Below are 17882 nucleotides of genomic sequence, written 5' to 3'. Positions count from 1 at the left end.
TTCTCTTTCCATTGTCTAGGAAACTTCAGAACCTTTGGGCTGTTCTTTCCCAAACAGCCTCTTGGAGGACAGCGGGATAAAAGAGCACGTTTGTATATCCAAGACCACAGCAAAAAAGGACAACAAGACACTGGGAAATATTAGGCACAAGAAGAAGTATGTAAAGAAATCATGGGGGGGGGGGCAAGCAAAGCTGTGATTGGTTGTAAGTTTCAATTAGACATCCAATCACAAGGCAAGCTTCTATTTTGTTGTACGGTATAAGGCTGTATAGCCGTATTTATTATTTAAGCTTATATGTAACCCTGGGTGGTAGCTACAGTATTTTTTTCCCTTAGATGGTACAGTAACTAATTATTTGCCCAGAATATGGGAGGGAGCTGCCATATTGTTTGCCATAAATAGTACACAATGATGGCAGAGATTAATGATTTCCTGTTTAGAGAAAATTTAAATAAAAAGCCAACTCATTGGGGTAGTTTTACTTTTTTTAAAACTCTTGCTAAAAAATAATAATCAAGTAAACAGCTCATATTCTGAACATTGGGCCTGATTCTGTGCAGGGGCAGCACCATTGCTCAGGGGAAACGGAAACTTTTTGGAGCGAATAAGCTGCGGAGGTGCAGAAATGTTCTTTCACATCACGTGACCAAGCAAAACCTCTGGCACAACCAGAAGAAGTTCAGTTTTCCTTCTCATTGGGACACAGGTAGGCTTCCCAGATGTCTTTAATATTTTGGTGGGATTAAGGACACACAGTTTCTGGGGGCATTTAACATATTGGGTTGCTTTTATTTTTCCTGCTGATTTCAGAAGTGCTTTGTGCTCACAAAACAAAATTAGCATATGATGTAGTAAGATCCAATGCTTAGGCAAGATTTTCAGTGTTGAATAGAAATATTGGTGGGGCCTGATGAATAATACCAAAATATTTATCTGGATATAAATATGCTTGGCATCACCATCTAATGGTGGAACTAGGGACTTATCCCAATTAATTTGTATCCTGGAGAAAATTCAGTATTAAGGCCAAGGAATCCCCAGGGTCTATTAGTTAGAGAAGAGTGTTGTTGGCATAGGGTAAACTTTTCTCCTCCTTGCCTATATTTATTCAACTTTAAACGTGTTGCCATTGTCTAATTACAACTGCCATAGGTTTACTCCCAATAGGGAAGACAGAGGTCAGCCTTGTCTGGTCCCTTTAGTGGTCTAAATGGAGGGTGAGAGGAGGCTGGGGCCATCTTTGGGAATAACAGAGCTCCATACTACTAGGATCACAGGACCCTCCCTGCCAAGTAGAATGGGGCCTAAATGAATTATGCATAGTCATGCCCCTGATCCCCTCCCCTAGTCATGACCATTATACTAAACCACACCCACTATCCCACAAACTCTGCCCCTTTCATGACCCTCAAATGAAACTTTACATCCCACCAAGTACCCCTGCCAACACCCCTGTACCCCCTGTAGAACTTTAACTGACACTGTATGTGTACTATACATGAAACAGATCCATTTAGAGTAACCTGGACCAAATTAATATCACTTAAAAAAATATGGCCAGTTGATGGAACTGCCTAAAGACACCTCCACTCCTGAGAAAGATTTGGGCTGGGAGAAATTCTCATAGATGTATAATACCTTTACAAATATGGAGTCTGTACCATTTAGTTATAACCATCTGGCTGTTGCCATTTTCTGGCTGACACTGGTGTAATAACTTCACCTGTCTCGTATTTACATATAGGGTAGACCACAGCTTGTGTATTGGAGAGGCACAGAGATGAAACTTAGAGATGTCGCGAACTGTTCGCCGGCGAACTTGTTCGCGCGAACATCGGGTGTTCGCGCTCGCCGGAAGTTCGCGAACGTCGCGCGACGTTCGCCATTTTGGGTTCGCCATTGTTGGCGCTTTTTTTTGCCCTCTCACCCCAGACCAGCAGGTACATGGCAGCCAATCGGGAAGCTCTCCCCTGGACCACTCCCCTTCCCTATAAAAACCGAAGCCCTGCAGCGTTTTTTCACTCTGCCTGTGTGTGCTGAAGAGATAGTGTAGGGAGAGAGCTGCTGCCTGTTAGTGATTTCAGGGACAGTTGAAAGTTTGCTGGCTAGTAATCGTTTTGATACTGCTCTGTTATTGGAGGGACAGAAGTCTGCAGGGGTTTGAGGGACATTTAAGCTTAGGTAGCTTTGCTGGCTAGTAATCTACCTTCTACTGCAGTGCTCTGTATGTAGCTGCAGTGGGCAGCTGTCCTGCTTCTGATCTCATCTGCTGACTGCTGCAATAACAGTAGTCCTTGTAAGGACTGCTTTTATTTATTTTTTTGTTGTTTTACTACTACTACTACTACTACTACTATAAGAGCCCAGTGCTATTAGTCTAGCAGTGTTGGGGAGTGGGACTGGTGTGCTAATCTGCTGCTCCTAGTAGTTCAGCAGCACCAACTTTAATTTTTTTTTTTTAATATTCATTTTTTTTTTATTTTACTTTTTTTTATTTTACTACCGCTGTAGTAGTGTATAAGTTGACCTTTTAGGCATTATTTGCCCTGTAGGCATTATTTGCACACTGTTTTCTTCAACCCGCCATCTAGCTGTGTGACCTTGTTCACATTCTGTCTAAATATCCATAATATTACCGTCTCCAGAAAAAACACCGGAGTGACTTTTTTCAAGCAGCCATAATATATTTTACGTAATCCGTATCCACCGCTGTAGTAGTTTATACGTTGACCTTGTAGGCATTATTTGCACAGTGTTTTCTTCAACCCGCCATCTAGCTGTGTGAGCTTGTTCACATTTTGTCTAAATATTGATAATATTATCGTCTCTAGAAAAACCACTTGAGTTACTTTTTTTCAAGCAGCATTCATATATTTTACGTAATCCGTATCCACCGCTGTAGTAGTGTATACGTTGACCTTGTAGGCATTATTTGCACAGTGTTTTCTTCAACCCGCCATCTAGCTGTGTGAGCTTGTTCACATTTTGTCTAAATATTGATAATATTATCGTCTCTAGAAAAACCACTTGAGTTACTTTTTTTCAAGCAGCATTCATATATTTTACGTAATCCGTATCCACCGCTGTAGTAGTGTATACGTTGACCTTGTAGGCATTATTTGCACACTGTTTTCTTCAACCCGCCATCTAGCTGTGTGACCTTGTTCACATTCTGTCTAAATATCCATAATATTACCGTCTCCAGAAAAAACACCGGAGTGACTTTTTTCAAGCAGCCATAATATATTTTACGTAATCCGTATCCACCGCTGTAGTAGTGTATACGTTGACCTTGTAGGCATTATTTGCACAGTGTTTTCTTCAACCCGCCATCTAGCTGTGTGAGCTTGTTCACATTTTGTCTAAATATTGATAATATTATCGTCTCTAGAAAAACCACTTGAGTTACTTTTTTTCAAGCAGCATTCATATATTTTACGTAATCCGTATCCACCGCTGTAGTAGTGTATACGTTGACCTTGTAGGCATTGTTTGCCCAGTTTTTTTGGCCGCAGCCACTGAAGCACAGAGGCCAGAAAAAATATGCCATATAAATGCTGAAAATAGTCATTTTTTGCCATACGTTGACTCAACGTATATGGCAAAAAATGACTATTTTCAGCATTTATATGGCATATTTTTTCTGGCAACTGTGCTTCAGTGGCTGCGACCAAAAAAACTGGGCAAACAATGCCTACAAGGTCAACGTATGGCAAAAAATGACTATTTTCAGCATTTATATGGCATATTTTTTCTGGCAACTGTGCTTCAGTGGCTGCAACCAAAAAAACTGGGCAAACAATGTCTACAAGGTCAACGTATGGCGAAAAATTACTATTTTCAGCATTTATATGGCATATTTTTCTGGCAACTGTGCTTCAGTGGCTGCGTCCAAAAAAACTGGGCAAACAATGCCTACAAGGTCAACGTATGGCAGTTGTTTAAAGAGAACAGTAGATTACTAGCCAGCAAAGCTACCTAAGCTAAAATGTCCCTCAAATCCCTGCAGACTTCTGTCCCTCCAATACAGAGCAGTATCAAGCAGATTACTAGCCAGCAAACTTACTATCATCTGTCCCTGAAATCACTAACAGCTCTCCCCCTACACTATCTCTTCCAAGCACACACAGGCAGATTTTTCAGATACATTTTTGCCCTTGATCCCCCTCTGGCATGCCACTGTCCAGGTCGTTGCACCCTTTAAACAACTTTAAAATCATTTTTCTGGCCAGAAATTTTTTTTTTAGATGTTAAAGTTCGCCTTCCCATTGAAGTCTATGGGGTTCGCGAACCGTTCGCGAACCGCTCGCATTTTTGCGCAAGTTCGCAAATATGTTCGCGAACTTTTTTTCCGACGTTCGCTACATCCCTAATGAAACTGCATTAAGATAATGAAATAGTTCTGTATTGGGGTAATGTATATAAGCTGATATATATATAATTCACAAATTTGAGTACAATGTCATAAGGTGGAGTTAGCTTGGTTCGTGGAATACCTTGCTGTTATCAGCAAGTGGAAATTCTACTAGCTGACCATTACTATTATAAACAAGTATTTATAATGCAGCAACATTTTCCGCAGCGCTGTACAAAAAATGGGTGTATACAATATAACATGTATTCCGTAGAAAGGTACAACCGATAACTAATACAAGCGTATAAAAACTGTTTGGATAAGTTTATCCAATGCAGATTCAGCTGTCGGAGGGTATTTGCGAACATAGAATAGGACTGCGGGACCAAATCATCAGTAGGTAATTGTTTGGATCATGTTACGTCCTGTTCTAGTTCATTTCATGTATCTTTAACAGATGTTCTAACTTTGGCAAATGAGGCTGCAACCACTGCCAGGCAAGCTTCCCATAGTATATCTGCCACTGGTTGGACTTTTAACCAAGTAGGTCATAAAGGAGAACTAGAAGCAACAAATTATTATGTCTACAACTGCTGTATTTGATATACTGAATTTACTACCCCAGCACAAAGGTTTAGCTGCCCTATAACTGTAATGATCCAGGCCTTCATAGTTGTGCACAGGAGGATTTTGTTAGGAGTGTCTATTTGAGCCGCAGATGTCTTTCTTGAAATAGTCCAGCTGGTGCTCAGGTTTCTCCAGAAATAAGATAACTTGATGCCTTTATGTAATAAGGTAAGTAACTGGTGTGTGCAGGGCAGCCATCAGGGGGGGACAGGGGGGAGAGTTATAGGGGGCCCCGAGGGTAAGGGGGGCCCAGCCACGCCACACTTACTTGATTAGCCGGGCCCCCCATCTTTCTGAGAGCTGCTGACTTCGGGAAGGCATGGACGTTTAAGGGGCCCTGGCCACCAATTTTCTTATAATGTGGGGGGGGGGGCCCTGGCCACCAATATTGGCCACCAATTTTTTTTTCTCATGTGGGGTCCTAGCCACAAATATTTTTTAATGGGGGGCCTGGACACAAATGTTTTTTTATGGGGGGCCCTGACCACCAATATCTTTTTATTTTTTATTAACATGTGGGAACCCTAGCCACCAATATTTTTTTTGTTTTTTTACTGCGTGGTGGGGGGCAAACCTGTAGGTTGGGCTTGCAGTGGGCGCAGCCCAGGAGGCCCAGGAAATTTTGTCGTATGGGGCCCTGTGATTTCTGATGGCGGCCCTGGGTGTGTGTGCTGATTACCCACCTGCAGCCCTTCAGAGTTGGAAGTTGCAGCAGCAGCTGGATGGCCACAAATGGACACCCCAGGATTAGTGATGTGATGATTTCATACTTTAATGGAGATTTAAACAATTCAGAATGCCTTGTCCAGTTTTCAGTACCTGTTAGCAATAATTTTCCTGCTTCTCTGGAAGGAATAGCAGTTACTGCTCAAGACATTTTCTGCATCAACTCTGAAGAGCACGAGGGATGGTTTGCGTTATTGGGACCATGGGGGGTGCCATACAGATTTCCTTCCTCTGCTGACAGGTTTCCCAGTGTCTTTTATTATAGACAAGTTCCCCTGTTCTGCTCAATATAATCATCTTTATTCTTTCATGTCCAAGAATTTGATCAAATGTGCAGATGGTAAAGTAATGATGCGCTCCAGTCTAGTAAAAGGAAAATTGAGGATGGTTTCTTATATGTAGAAACTTAGAATATGATGGCAGAAATGAACTTGGACTATTTGCCCTGTGATGACTAAATCAAACTAATCAATGATCTATCCTGTGTCATGTTCCCTATGTCTTTACAGTTACATCTGCCCTGCCCTTTCCTTGTCTTTCCTTGCCTACTGGCCTCTATCCTTCTACAGTATATAGCCCATCTGGACTACCCATACCCTAACTGCCTGAGATCATACTATTGATGTTCCATCTTACCTCCTGCTCAGGGGAGCCCTGTGTCCACATCAGTCTTTCCTTGCCTACTGGCTTATATGCTTCTATATAGCCCATCTGGACTACCCATACCTTATCTGCCTCAGATCAGACTATTGATGTTCCATCTTCCTCCTGCTCAAGGGGGCCCGGTGTCTGTCCCAGGCTTTCCTTGCCTACTGGGTTCTGTCCTTCTTTATAGCCTATGTAATCCATCCATCTACCCTGTCCATTCCCAGTCTTTCCTTGCCTACTGGCTTTCATCCTTCTATATAGCCCATCTGGGAACCCATACCCTAACTGCCTCAAATGATGTTCCATCTATATTTATTCAACTTTAAACGTGTTGCCATTGTCTAATTACAACTGCCATAGGTTTACTCCCAATAGGGAAGACAGAGGTCAGCCTTGTCTGGTCCCTTTAGTGGTCTAAATGGAGGGTGAGAGGAGGCTGGGGCCATCTTTGGGAATAACAGAGCTCCATACTACTAGGATCACAGGACCCTCCCTGCCAAGTAGAATGGGGCCTAAATGAATTATGCATAGTCATGCCCCTGATCCCCTCCCCTAGTCATGACCATTATACTAAACCACACCCACTATCCCACAAACTCTGCCCCTTTCATGACCCTCAAATGAAACTTTACATCTTTTTGCCATGGTGCCCCAAGTACCCCTGCCAACACCCCTGTACCCCCTGTAGAACTTTAACTGACACTGTATGTGTACTATACATGAAACAGATCCATTTAGAGTAACCTGGACCAAATTAATATCACTTAAAAAAATATGGCCAGTTGATGGAACTGCCTAAAGACACCTCCACTCCTGAGAAAGATTTGGGCTGGGAGAAATTCTCATAGATGTATAATACCTTTACAAATATGGAGTCTGTACCATTTAGTTATAACCATCTGGCTGTTGCCATTTTCTGGCTGACACTGGTGTAATAACTTCACCTGTCTCGTATTTACATATAGGGTAGACCACAGCTTGTGTATTGGAGAGGCACAGAGATGAAACTGCATTAAGATAATGAAATAGTTCTGTATTGGAGTAATGTATATAAGCTGATATATATATAATTCACAAATTTGAGTACAATGTCATAAGGTGGAGTTAGCTTGGTTCGTGGAATACCTTGCTGTTATCAGCAAGTGGAAATTCTACTAGCTGACCATTACTATTATAAACAAGTATTTATAATGCAGCAACATTTTCCGCAGCGCTGTACAAAAAATGGGTGTATATAATATAACATGTATTCCGTAGAAAGGTACAACCGATAACTAATACAAGCGTATAAAAACTGTTTGGATAAGTTTATCCAATGCAGATTCAGCTGTCGGAGGGTATTTGCGAACATAGAATAGGACTGCAGGACCAAATCATCAGTAGGTAATTGTTTGGATCATGTTACGTCCTGTTCTAGTTCATTTCATGTATCTTTAACAGATGTTCTAATTTTGGCAAATGAGGCTGCAACCACTGCCAGGCAAGCTTCCCATAGTATATCTGCCACTGGTTGGACTTTTAACCAAGTAGGTCATAAAGGAGAACTAGAAGCAACAAATTATTATGTCTACAACTGCTGTATTTGATATACTGAATTTACTACCCCAGCACAAAGGTTTAGCTGCCCTATAACTGTAATGATCCAGGCCTTCATAGTTGTGCTCAGGAGGATTTTGTTAGGAGTGTCTATTTGAGCCGCAGATGTCTTTCTTGAAATAGTCCAGCTGGTGCTCAGGTTTCTCCAGAAATAAGATAACTTGATGCCTTTATGTAATAAGGTAAGTAACTGGTGTGTGCAGGGCAGCCAACAGGGGGGGACAGGGGGGAGAGTTATAGGGGGCCCCGAGGGTAAGGGGGGCCCGGCCACGCCACACTTACTTGATTAGCCGGGCCCCCCATCTTTCTGAGAGCTGCTGACTTCGGGAAGGCATGGACGTTTAAGGGGCCCTGGCCACCAATTTTCTTATAATGTGGGGGGGGGGCCCTGGCCACCAATATTGGCCACCAATTTTTTTTTCTCATGTGGGGTCCTAGCCACAAATATTTTTTAATGGGGGGGCCTGGACACAAATGTTTTTTTATGGGGGGCCCTGACCACCAATATCTTTTTATTTTTTATTAACATGTGGGAACCCTAGCCACCAATATTTTTTTTGTTTTTTTACTGCGTGGTGGGGGGCAAACCTGTAGGTTGGGCTTGCAGTGGGCGCAGCCCAGGAGGCCCAGGAAATTTTGTCGTATGGGGCCCTGTGATTTCTGATGGCGGCCCTGGGTGTGTGTGCTGATTACCCATCTGCAGCCCTTCAGAGTTGGAAGTTGCAGCAGCAGCTGGAGGGCCACAAATGGACACCCCAGGATTAGTGATGTGATGATTTCATACTTTAATGGAGATTTAAACAATTCAGAATGCCTTGTCCAGTTTTCAGTACCTGTTAGCAATAATTTTCCTGCTTCTCTGGAAGGAATAGCAGTTACTGCTCAAGACATTTTCTGCATCAACTCTGAAGAGCACGAGGGATGATTTGCGTTATTGGGACCATGGGGGGTGCCATACAGATTTCCTTCCTCTGCTGACAGGTTTCCCAATGTCTTTTATTATAGACAAGTTCCCCTGTTCTGCTCAATATAATCATCTTTATTCTTTCATGTCCAAGAATTTGATCAAATGTGCAGATGGTAAAGTAATGATGCGCTCCAGTCTAGTAAAAGGAAAATTGAGGATGGTTTCTTATATGTAGAAACTTAGAATATGATGGCAGAAATGAACTTGGACTATTTGCCCTGTGATGACTAAATCAAACTAATCAATGATCTATCCTGTGTCATGTTCCCTATGTCTTTACAGTTACATCTGCCCTGTCCTTTCCTTGTCTTTCCTTGCCTACTGGCCTCTATCCTTCTACAGTATATAGCCCATCTGGACTACCCATACCCTAACTGCCTGAGATCATACTATTGATGTTCCATCTTACCTCCTGCTCAGGGGAGCCCTGTGTCCACATCAGTCTTTCCTTGCCTACTGGCTTATATGCTTCTATATAGCCCATCTGGACTACCCATACCTTATCTGCCTCAGATCAGACTATTGATGTTCCATCTTCCTCCTGCTCAAGGGGGCCCGGTGTCTGTCCCAGGCTTTCCTTGCCTACTGGGTTCTGTCCTTCTTTATAGCCTATGTAATCCATCCATCTACCCTGTCCATTCCCAGTCTTTCCTTGCCTACTGGCTTTCATCCTTCTATATAGCCCATCTGGGAACCCATACCCTAACTGCCTCAAATGATGTTCCATCTTCCTCCTTCTCAGGGGGGCCCGGTGTCTGTTGCAGGCTTTCCTTGCCTACTGGGTTCTGTCCTTCTTTGTAGCCCATGTAGTCCATCCATCTGCCCTGTCCATTCCCAGTCTTTCCTTGCCTACTGGCTTCCATTCTTCTATATAGCCCATCTGGACAACCCTTTCCCTAACTGCCTCAGATCAGACTATTAATACTCCATCTTCCTCCTGCTCAGGAGAGCCCAGTGTCCATCCTGTGATTTTGTCTCCTTCGGGACTTACAGTAGTCATTTATAAAGATTCCATACAAGGGGTGCAAACTAAGTATAAAACAAAGCTCCTGCTTCTACTTTGAACTGTTCACATCAGGAAACAACACCCTGCTAAAGAGAATGTAATATTCACTATAATTTTGCAGACAGAAACAGCTATAGCCGGTATCTATTAAGTATTTATTAAGCCAGAAGAAACCCACCCTTAATATGACTAGCGTCCTACATTTTCCCATGGAACCTGTGGTGCGAGTATATAAAGCTGACACTTTGATAACACTGGATCCTTTTGGACTAATATTTGGAGTACTTTTCTGGCAAACTGTATCAGAAATTATTTCTGGTTCTGGGAGTTAACCCACCACCATGTAAGCGGCACCAGAGGACTTTATAGGGAACCTGAGCTGTGTGATAGCCGCTTGGGAAAGAAGATACAGAAAATACCAACACGTTAGAGGATGTTTTGAGAAGAACATTCCCCTTGTTGGAAACAGAAGGAAAGCAGAGGCTCTTTGGATTTCCAGTTGACTCCTAGGAATGTTGTGCCCAACCAATATTGTCATGGATAGACCTATTTGTCATAAGCATGCATAAAATAAACATCACCCTTTGAATCAGCAAATCAGAATGTCACAGCTGTCTGGGCCCATGACACGGGCTCCAACTGCCCCAAAAATGACAGGGTGCATATCTTAGTATTTGATAACAGAGGAGCAGCAGATTGCAGAGATGAGGAATGTACCAAATAAATCATGTAACAGAGATGTTGGCAACGGAGTGTCAGAAGTTATTAGAATACAATCTAATTGCCCATTAGGCAGGTTCTTTGATACAGTTCAGAGCATCCTTCCCACGAGCAGAGCTAATATCTTGTCATTGAGACTGCTGGAAACTGCCATATCGGATACGGCCGGATAATCCCAGCCCAGCAGAGGCATCACTCAGATTTATATTGGCATCCATCGGAATGCTCCCTCCCGTTTCACAGTGCACAGAAGAATTCCCTTCACATTCCCAGGAAATAATGATTACTATGGGACAGGGGAAATAAGGCCTGGGAAATTCTCCTTCTCGGCTTCTTATATGTTTTTTGTTTTAAGCAAATTCTTTCCTGATGAAGTGATAGTAAAATTCCCAATGCTTTCTCTTGTTTTTCATGGCCAGCAGCATGAAAATGTCATAACAGCTCCTGCTTTTAGTTAAGACAAAAATGTTACCTGCAGTGTCGCTCCTGGGTACCGCTCCGCTGCATTGTTATGTCCTGCTGTATGGGGATATCATTTTCCCAACACCTGACCCATAACACAGGATTATTTACTACTTTCCTTATCAGATGGGAATTCGCAATGTGAAGGATTTTTACTACAAGGAGCGGAGGGTTTTAAGATCCTGAGAAAATGAAACATCTGTCTTAAAGGTTCCCATATGCTTCACAATATATCTGTACTATAATGTGTTTTTGTGGTGGGTAATCAGTGCCTTTACAGAGTTGGTTAATTTCTACTCTCAGCACTTTGTGACAAACTCTTCCTTTCAAAGGGCTGCAGTTCGGGAATGTGATATGGCAGAGATCCTCAACCAGTAGTTCATGAGCAACATGTTGCTCACCGACCCCTTCAATGTTGGTCCCAGTGGCCTCAAAGCAGGTGCTTATTTTTGAAAGCAAATTGCTCACATACGGAGCGCAGACCAATTCACGCCGAAGACGCCTGTCTGTGCTCCGTATGTGAGTCATTTGCTTTCATTATTGGAATCCTTGGGCGAGTTGCCAAAGTCTTGCGAGAGCTAGTGACCAGCCTGAGACACCGTGCCGTGGTGAGCTCCGCCATCAGCACTTCGCTTTACCAAGAAACGATTAGTTTTGAAACCAGGCTTGAAGGCAAGTTTTGGTTGTGAAAAAAATAGGTACAATGCCAAAAAGAACCTTCTTTCGGCTGCCAGTCCAAATAGGCACTACCAAACAACCAATCACTGCACTTACGTATATTGCTCCACCCAGGAACATTTTTTATGCTTGTATTGCTCCCCAACTCTTTCTACATCTGAATGTGGCTCATGGGAAAAAAAAAGTTGGGGACCCATGTGCTATGTTCTTACTGTACTATACCTGATATCTCACAGCCACGGTCCCTTCCCAAAGACTATTATCCCACTGTTACTATAGGCACCATCTCTCCATACTATACCTGCTATCCCACAGTCACACTCCCTTCCCAGAGACTATTATCCCACTGTTACTATAGACACAATCTCTCCCTACTATACCTGTTATCCCACAGTCACACTCCCTTCCCAGAGACTATTATCCCACTGAGTCTGTTACTATAGGCACCATATCTCCCTACTATACCTGCTATCCCACAGTCACACTCCCTTCCCAGAGACAATTATCCACTGTTACTATAGGCACCATCTCTCCCTACTATACCTGCTATCCCACAGTCACACTCCCTTCCCAGAGATTATGATTCCATTGCTACTATAGGCACCATCTCTCCCTACTATACCTGCTATCCCATAGTCACACTCCCTTCCCAGAGACTATTATCCCACTGTTACTATAGGCACCATCTCTCCCTACTATACCTGCTATCCCACAGTCACACTCCCTTCCCAGAGACTATTATCCTACTGTTACTATAGGCACCATCTCTCTCTACTATACCTGCTATCCTACAGTCACACTCCCTTCCCAGAGATTATCATTCCATTGCTACTATAGGTACTTTTTCAGGATTTGAGAAAAAACACAAGTGCAAATATACTGTACACAAGAATATTCTGTGGAACCTAGAATAGTCTGAAGTTGTTAAAGAATAGAATCATGAAAAGTCGTTTGAAAAAAACTCGGCAAGTAAAAGCTGGCAAGGAGATGGTATTTATCACTGACAGCACCAATCATATATTTCCTGTGCTTCTTTGTAGAATGTTCTCCAACCACAAGCCAATTTGTACAAGCAGGCTGCCAAGATATAATTTACAGAAACCTATGGTGACACTGATTATAAACAAGGCAAAGGGTTAGATAAACACTGGTATTTTAGTCGTTTCCACCTACTAAACCTTTCTCTTCAAGATACAAAGATTTAAGATGAGAGACGGAAGGATTTTGTATGCTATCTGTTGCAATGATAGAGATTTTACTAGGTGTTGAAGAGGTTCTGTCTTGTGGAAGAGCAGAAGGATTCTAAGCAGTGGTCTGGGAAATTCATTCGTAGAAGGTTGCAATAGTCTAACTGGGATAATAGGATATGGGCATGGATTTTGTTTTAGCTGTTACTTTTGACGGAAAAATATCAGATCTTGGCAAAAAATGGCAGGTTTTGGCAAGAGAGTATTTGGCATTTTATTAGAGAATGGGAGGGACTGGTAACCCCCAGGCAGCATTATGAATTTACAGGGTTAATGGTCATGCAAGTTCTTTAGTCAGCACTTGTAACCTCTTAATTGCTGCAGTCTGGTGCACGTCCAGCGGTTTCCACCTTCAGCTTATTACAGCAAATTTCTATGTCATGGACAGCACCATCACAAATTTCTTTTCTTTAAAATGCCTTTATTGAAACATGGGCTCTGACCCATGTCACTAGGGGTCACTGTGATACTGTGTATAAATAACTGTGAACAGGTGCTGTTTGGGTCAGAGCCCATGTTTCAATAAAGGCATTTTAAAGAAAAGAAATTTGTGAGGGTGCTGTCCATGACATAGAAATAGGGTTAATGGTCATGCCATCTGTATTAGTGGTAAAGGAAGAGAAGGGCCAGAGTTTGGTGGTAAGAATATATGCTCTATTTAAGGCAGGTTTATTTTGAGATGCTGTTGGTTATTCCAGGAGGAGATAGGTAGGAAGCAGTTAGAGATCATTTGTTAGTGAAGAGGTGTCTAAATATATTGCGTTGAAGGAAGTCCCACATAAAACATCAAATATCTCAAAAGCATAAAGGAAAAATTACAATTTATTAAATATGTACTGTAGTTTGGGTGCAAGGAGGCTAATATTTGTTTTTAATAATCCATCTATTCACCACTTCTCTTGGAATCCTAATATGTTTTCACTTCTTCCTCTGTACAGAAGACTACTCGTTTCTCCTAAACATCCTGGGTCCCAAAATCTTATCTAAAGTGTCACACTCAAAATCTAATTTTTCCAGAAAAAATCTTTTCTATAACCCATAAATTCCAAGGCAGTGATATTTCACAAGCACTTTTCACACCTGGGGCCCAAGACAGGAACAATCTGCTTTTTGTCCGGACCACCGGCCAGTTCACAGCTCCCCCAGTAATACGTTTTAGATTTATCGCAAGAGAGCCAAATACACTTATATTTTATGGGAGAATGTGGAATCTGTGCGAAAGAGGACTTTAGGGTGTATATCTTTTATAATTTGCAGTCTTTTTCCCTAGATAAGAGATGGCTGCTTGGGAGGCAGTGTATCCAAACTTACAACAAAGTAAAACTTCGGGGCTCTTTAATAAAAGAGTAAAAGCAGCTCCGGGCACAGTATTGCATGCATTAAACCAGTGCTGCTCAACTGGTGGTCCGTGGCCACCCCCATGCTGTGACTACTTACCTTGTATACATGTTCTAAGATATCTGTACTGAGATGAACTGCCTTACTCAGACTATAATCCCCTGCATTGTTCACACCAGAGGAGCAACTGCACTGTGCCACTATACATGTGTACTGTCCTGATCAGTTACTTACATGGTCCTGATAGGTTCCCTTTCTCTTGCCCTGTGAATGTCCTATGCTCCCTGTGTGTGCCATACTCTCCTGCCCTGTGCTCCCTGTGTGTGCCATACTCTGCCTGCCCTATGCTCCCTGCAGTGGCGTAACTAGATATTACTGGGCCCCACAGCAAATTATTTTTCAGCCCCCAAAATGTCTAGAGATTGACCTGTTTGACCAATATTTATTGAAATTGTGTATGAATTAGGTCCTCATGGGGCCCCTATACTACCTGGGCCCCCCTGCAACCGCTGGGTCTGCTTCCTCTGTAGTTACGCCCCTGGCTCCCTGTGTGTGTCATACTCTGCCTGCCCTATGCTCCCTGTGTGTGCCATACTCTGCCTGCCCTATGCTCCCTGTGTGTGCCATACTTTGCCTGCCCTATACTCCCTGTATTTGCCATACTCTGCCTGCCCTATGCTCCCTGTATTTGCCATAATCTGCCTGCCATATGCTCCTTCTGTGTGCCATACTCTGCCTGCCCTATGCTCCCTGTGTGCCTTACTCTGCTTGCCCTATGCTCCCTGTGTTTGCCTTACTCTCAGGGCCGGAACTAGGGGTAGGCAGAGTAGGCACATGCCTAGGGTGCAATACTTAGGGGGCGCCAGGCACATACCTTTCACTGCTGCCTACCCCAGCTAGTTGCACGTGTTTGAGCGCCTTCACACGGTGAGTGGGTTGAAGCTGCCGGTTAGCGTGTATGCTCACGTACGCTCGTTTCCCTACACGCGCTTCCATATGCATGCTCACATACGTGTGAACAGTGGAGGGGGCAATGCTGCTGCCCTGGTTGCCTGTGTAGCATACTCTGCCTTCCCTATGTTCCCTGTGTGCCATACTCTGTCTGCCCTATACTCCCTGTGTGTGCCATACTCTGTCTGCCCTTTGCTCCCTGTGTGTGTGTCATACTCTGCCTGTCTTATGCTTCCTGTGTGTGCCATACTCTGTCTGCCCTATGCTCCCTGTGTGCCATACTCTGTCTGCCTTATGCTCCCTGTGTGTGCTATACACTGCTTGCCCTATGCCCCTTGTGTGCAATACTTTGCATGCCCTATGCTCCCTGTGTGTGCAATACTCTACCTGCCCATGCTCCCTGTGTGTACCATACTCTGTCTGCCCTATGCTCCCTGTGTGTGCCGTACTCTCCAGCCCCATGTTCCCTGTGTGTAGCATACTCTGCCTTCTCTATGCTCCCTGTGTGTGCCTTACTCTGCCTTCCCTATGATCCCTGTGTGTGACATACACAGGGATTCAGGCCGTCAGTACAACAGAAGACAGCACCTTCTTACAGTGGGGTGCTCCCTAGGATCTCCATCCACCCCTTCCCAAAGCTGATATGAGCCTTAACTGCCAGATTTAGCCACAAGATATTTTCATTTTTACAAAACAAAGGGCATGATCCCTTTTTAAAGCAGTTGCCCTAAGCACAGGCTTTGTCTACAACATGCTGTTATGCTGTACTACTATGCCAGTTGTGCCTACTTTCGTGCAATACAGCCATGGAGCCCTGTAGTTAACACCTGCCTTCATATTAGCACCACCCAAAATAGGCCAAAAAAGCAAACAAGCACTAATTCAGGTCAGAAAAATGACGTAAAGCCAAATGCGTTTTGTGCTAAATAATAAATCATGTGCTAGGATCAACAATTCCTAGCATTATGGTATAGAATAAACCAAGTGGGAGAATGCTGGTATTATTTTGGTTTATGTGTAGCTTTATATGTAGTATCTCTAGCTAGTGTTAGAAGAGCTTATAAAGGCACTTTTGGTTGCCATCTGGCAATCTTTCTACATTATTGGTCCTGTCAGCATAAAGCCACATGGACATGTCATTGCTTTTGAAATCTTTGAAGACTGAAGAATATTCTCACGCTTTATTTTGTTGGTCTCTGCAGGGAAATAAGTTAAGAATGGTATAAGAACGTCTGCTTCATTAACACTGGAATGTTCACATGCACCGATTGCTCAGTGTGATGTTCACAAGCTTACAAACCATCTCCATGTTAAAGTGGGCCAGAAAGATTCTTGACAGCATTACCAGTTAGTACAAATACAGTATATAAGAGAAAGAAGGCAGAAGGTCTCAGAGGAACAAATAATTTGTCAAAAAAACACATTCTTCTCAGTGTTTTGTGCTATTTTTTGGCCTTGTCGATGGAAGATTAATTTTTACTGCACGAAAGCATCTGCCAGGAACATACACAGTGTATGTAGTAAGAGAGCAAAATTTGGCACCAGGATGGATGGGAAAGCTCAGTTATGCACCACAAATATATGCAAGATGGGCACAGTTTATCTTTTCACCACTTCTCTTGGAATCCTAATATGTTTTCACTTCTTCCTCTGTACAGAAGACTACTCGTTTCTCCTAAACATCCTTGGGTCCCAAAATCTTATCTAAAGTGTCACACTCAAAATCTAATTTTTCCAGAAAAAATCTTTTCTATAACCCATAAATTCCAAGGCAGTGATATTTCACAAGCACTTTTCACACCTGGGGCCCAAGACAGGAACAATCTGCTTTTTGTCCGGACCACCAGCCAGTTCACAGCTCCCCCAGTAATAAGTTTTAGATTTATCGCCAGAGAGCCAAATACACTTATATTTTATGGGAGAATGTGGAATCTGTGCGAAAGAGGACTTTAGGGTGTATATCTTTTATAATTTGCAGCCTTTTTCCCTAGATAAGAGGTGGCTGCTTGGCACAGTCCTGGTCATAAAAGGGAGCAATGAAGACAGCAGGGAGAGATAATGACAGTAGGAAAAGATTGTGACAGTACAGTAGAGCACCAAAGAGACAGTATGGCAAGATTGGGACAACAGGGCAAGACAGAGAAAGTAAGTCAACATTATTACAGTAAGACAAGATAAAGACATGAGGGCAATATGGACAGGGTAACAATTATTATAGATGGCTATATCAGAGCATATAGAGAGAGAGAGTAGATGAGAAGAATGGAAACCATATTCTGAAGTGGAGACAGTAGATCAAAATGGTGACAAGATGGAGTTGGACAAGATGGAGACAGTAGGGCAAGGGGAGACAGTAGGAAAAGATGGAGACAGTCGAAAAAGATGGAGACAGTAGGGCAAAATGGAGACATCAGGAAAAGATGGTGACAGTAGGACAAGATGGAGAGAGTAGGGCAAGATGGAGACAGTAGGAAAAGATGGTGACAGTAGGGCAAGATGGAGACAGTAGGACAAGATGGGGAGAGTAGGGCAAGATGGTGACAGTAGGAAAAGACGGAG

General features: G+C 43.0%; 1 protein-coding gene across 2 annotated transcripts in view; it reads left to right on the top strand.

Annotated features, from left to right (window-relative positions):
* The window catches only part of LOC108701776, a 38654-nt gene that overhangs the window by 12765 nt on the left and 8007 nt on the right, over positions 1-17882 (top strand). For both annotated transcript variants that reach the window (XM_041576228.1, XM_018236801.2), the window contains exons 4-5: positions 20-156; positions 564-709. In XM_041576228.1, the coding sequence (XP_041432162.1) occupies positions 20-156; positions 564-709 (283 nt within the window). The remainder of the gene's footprint in view (positions 1-19; positions 157-563; positions 710-17882) is intronic.

This window comes from Xenopus laevis, chromosome 9_10L (genome assembly GCF_017654675.1).
Source record: "Xenopus laevis strain J_2021 chromosome 9_10L, Xenopus_laevis_v10.1, whole genome shotgun sequence".
Classification (NCBI taxonomy): Eukaryota; Metazoa; Chordata; class Amphibia; order Anura; family Pipidae; genus Xenopus; species Xenopus laevis.
Note: the sequence above shows the minus strand (reverse complement) of the source record. Positions and strands in the feature narration are given on the sequence as shown.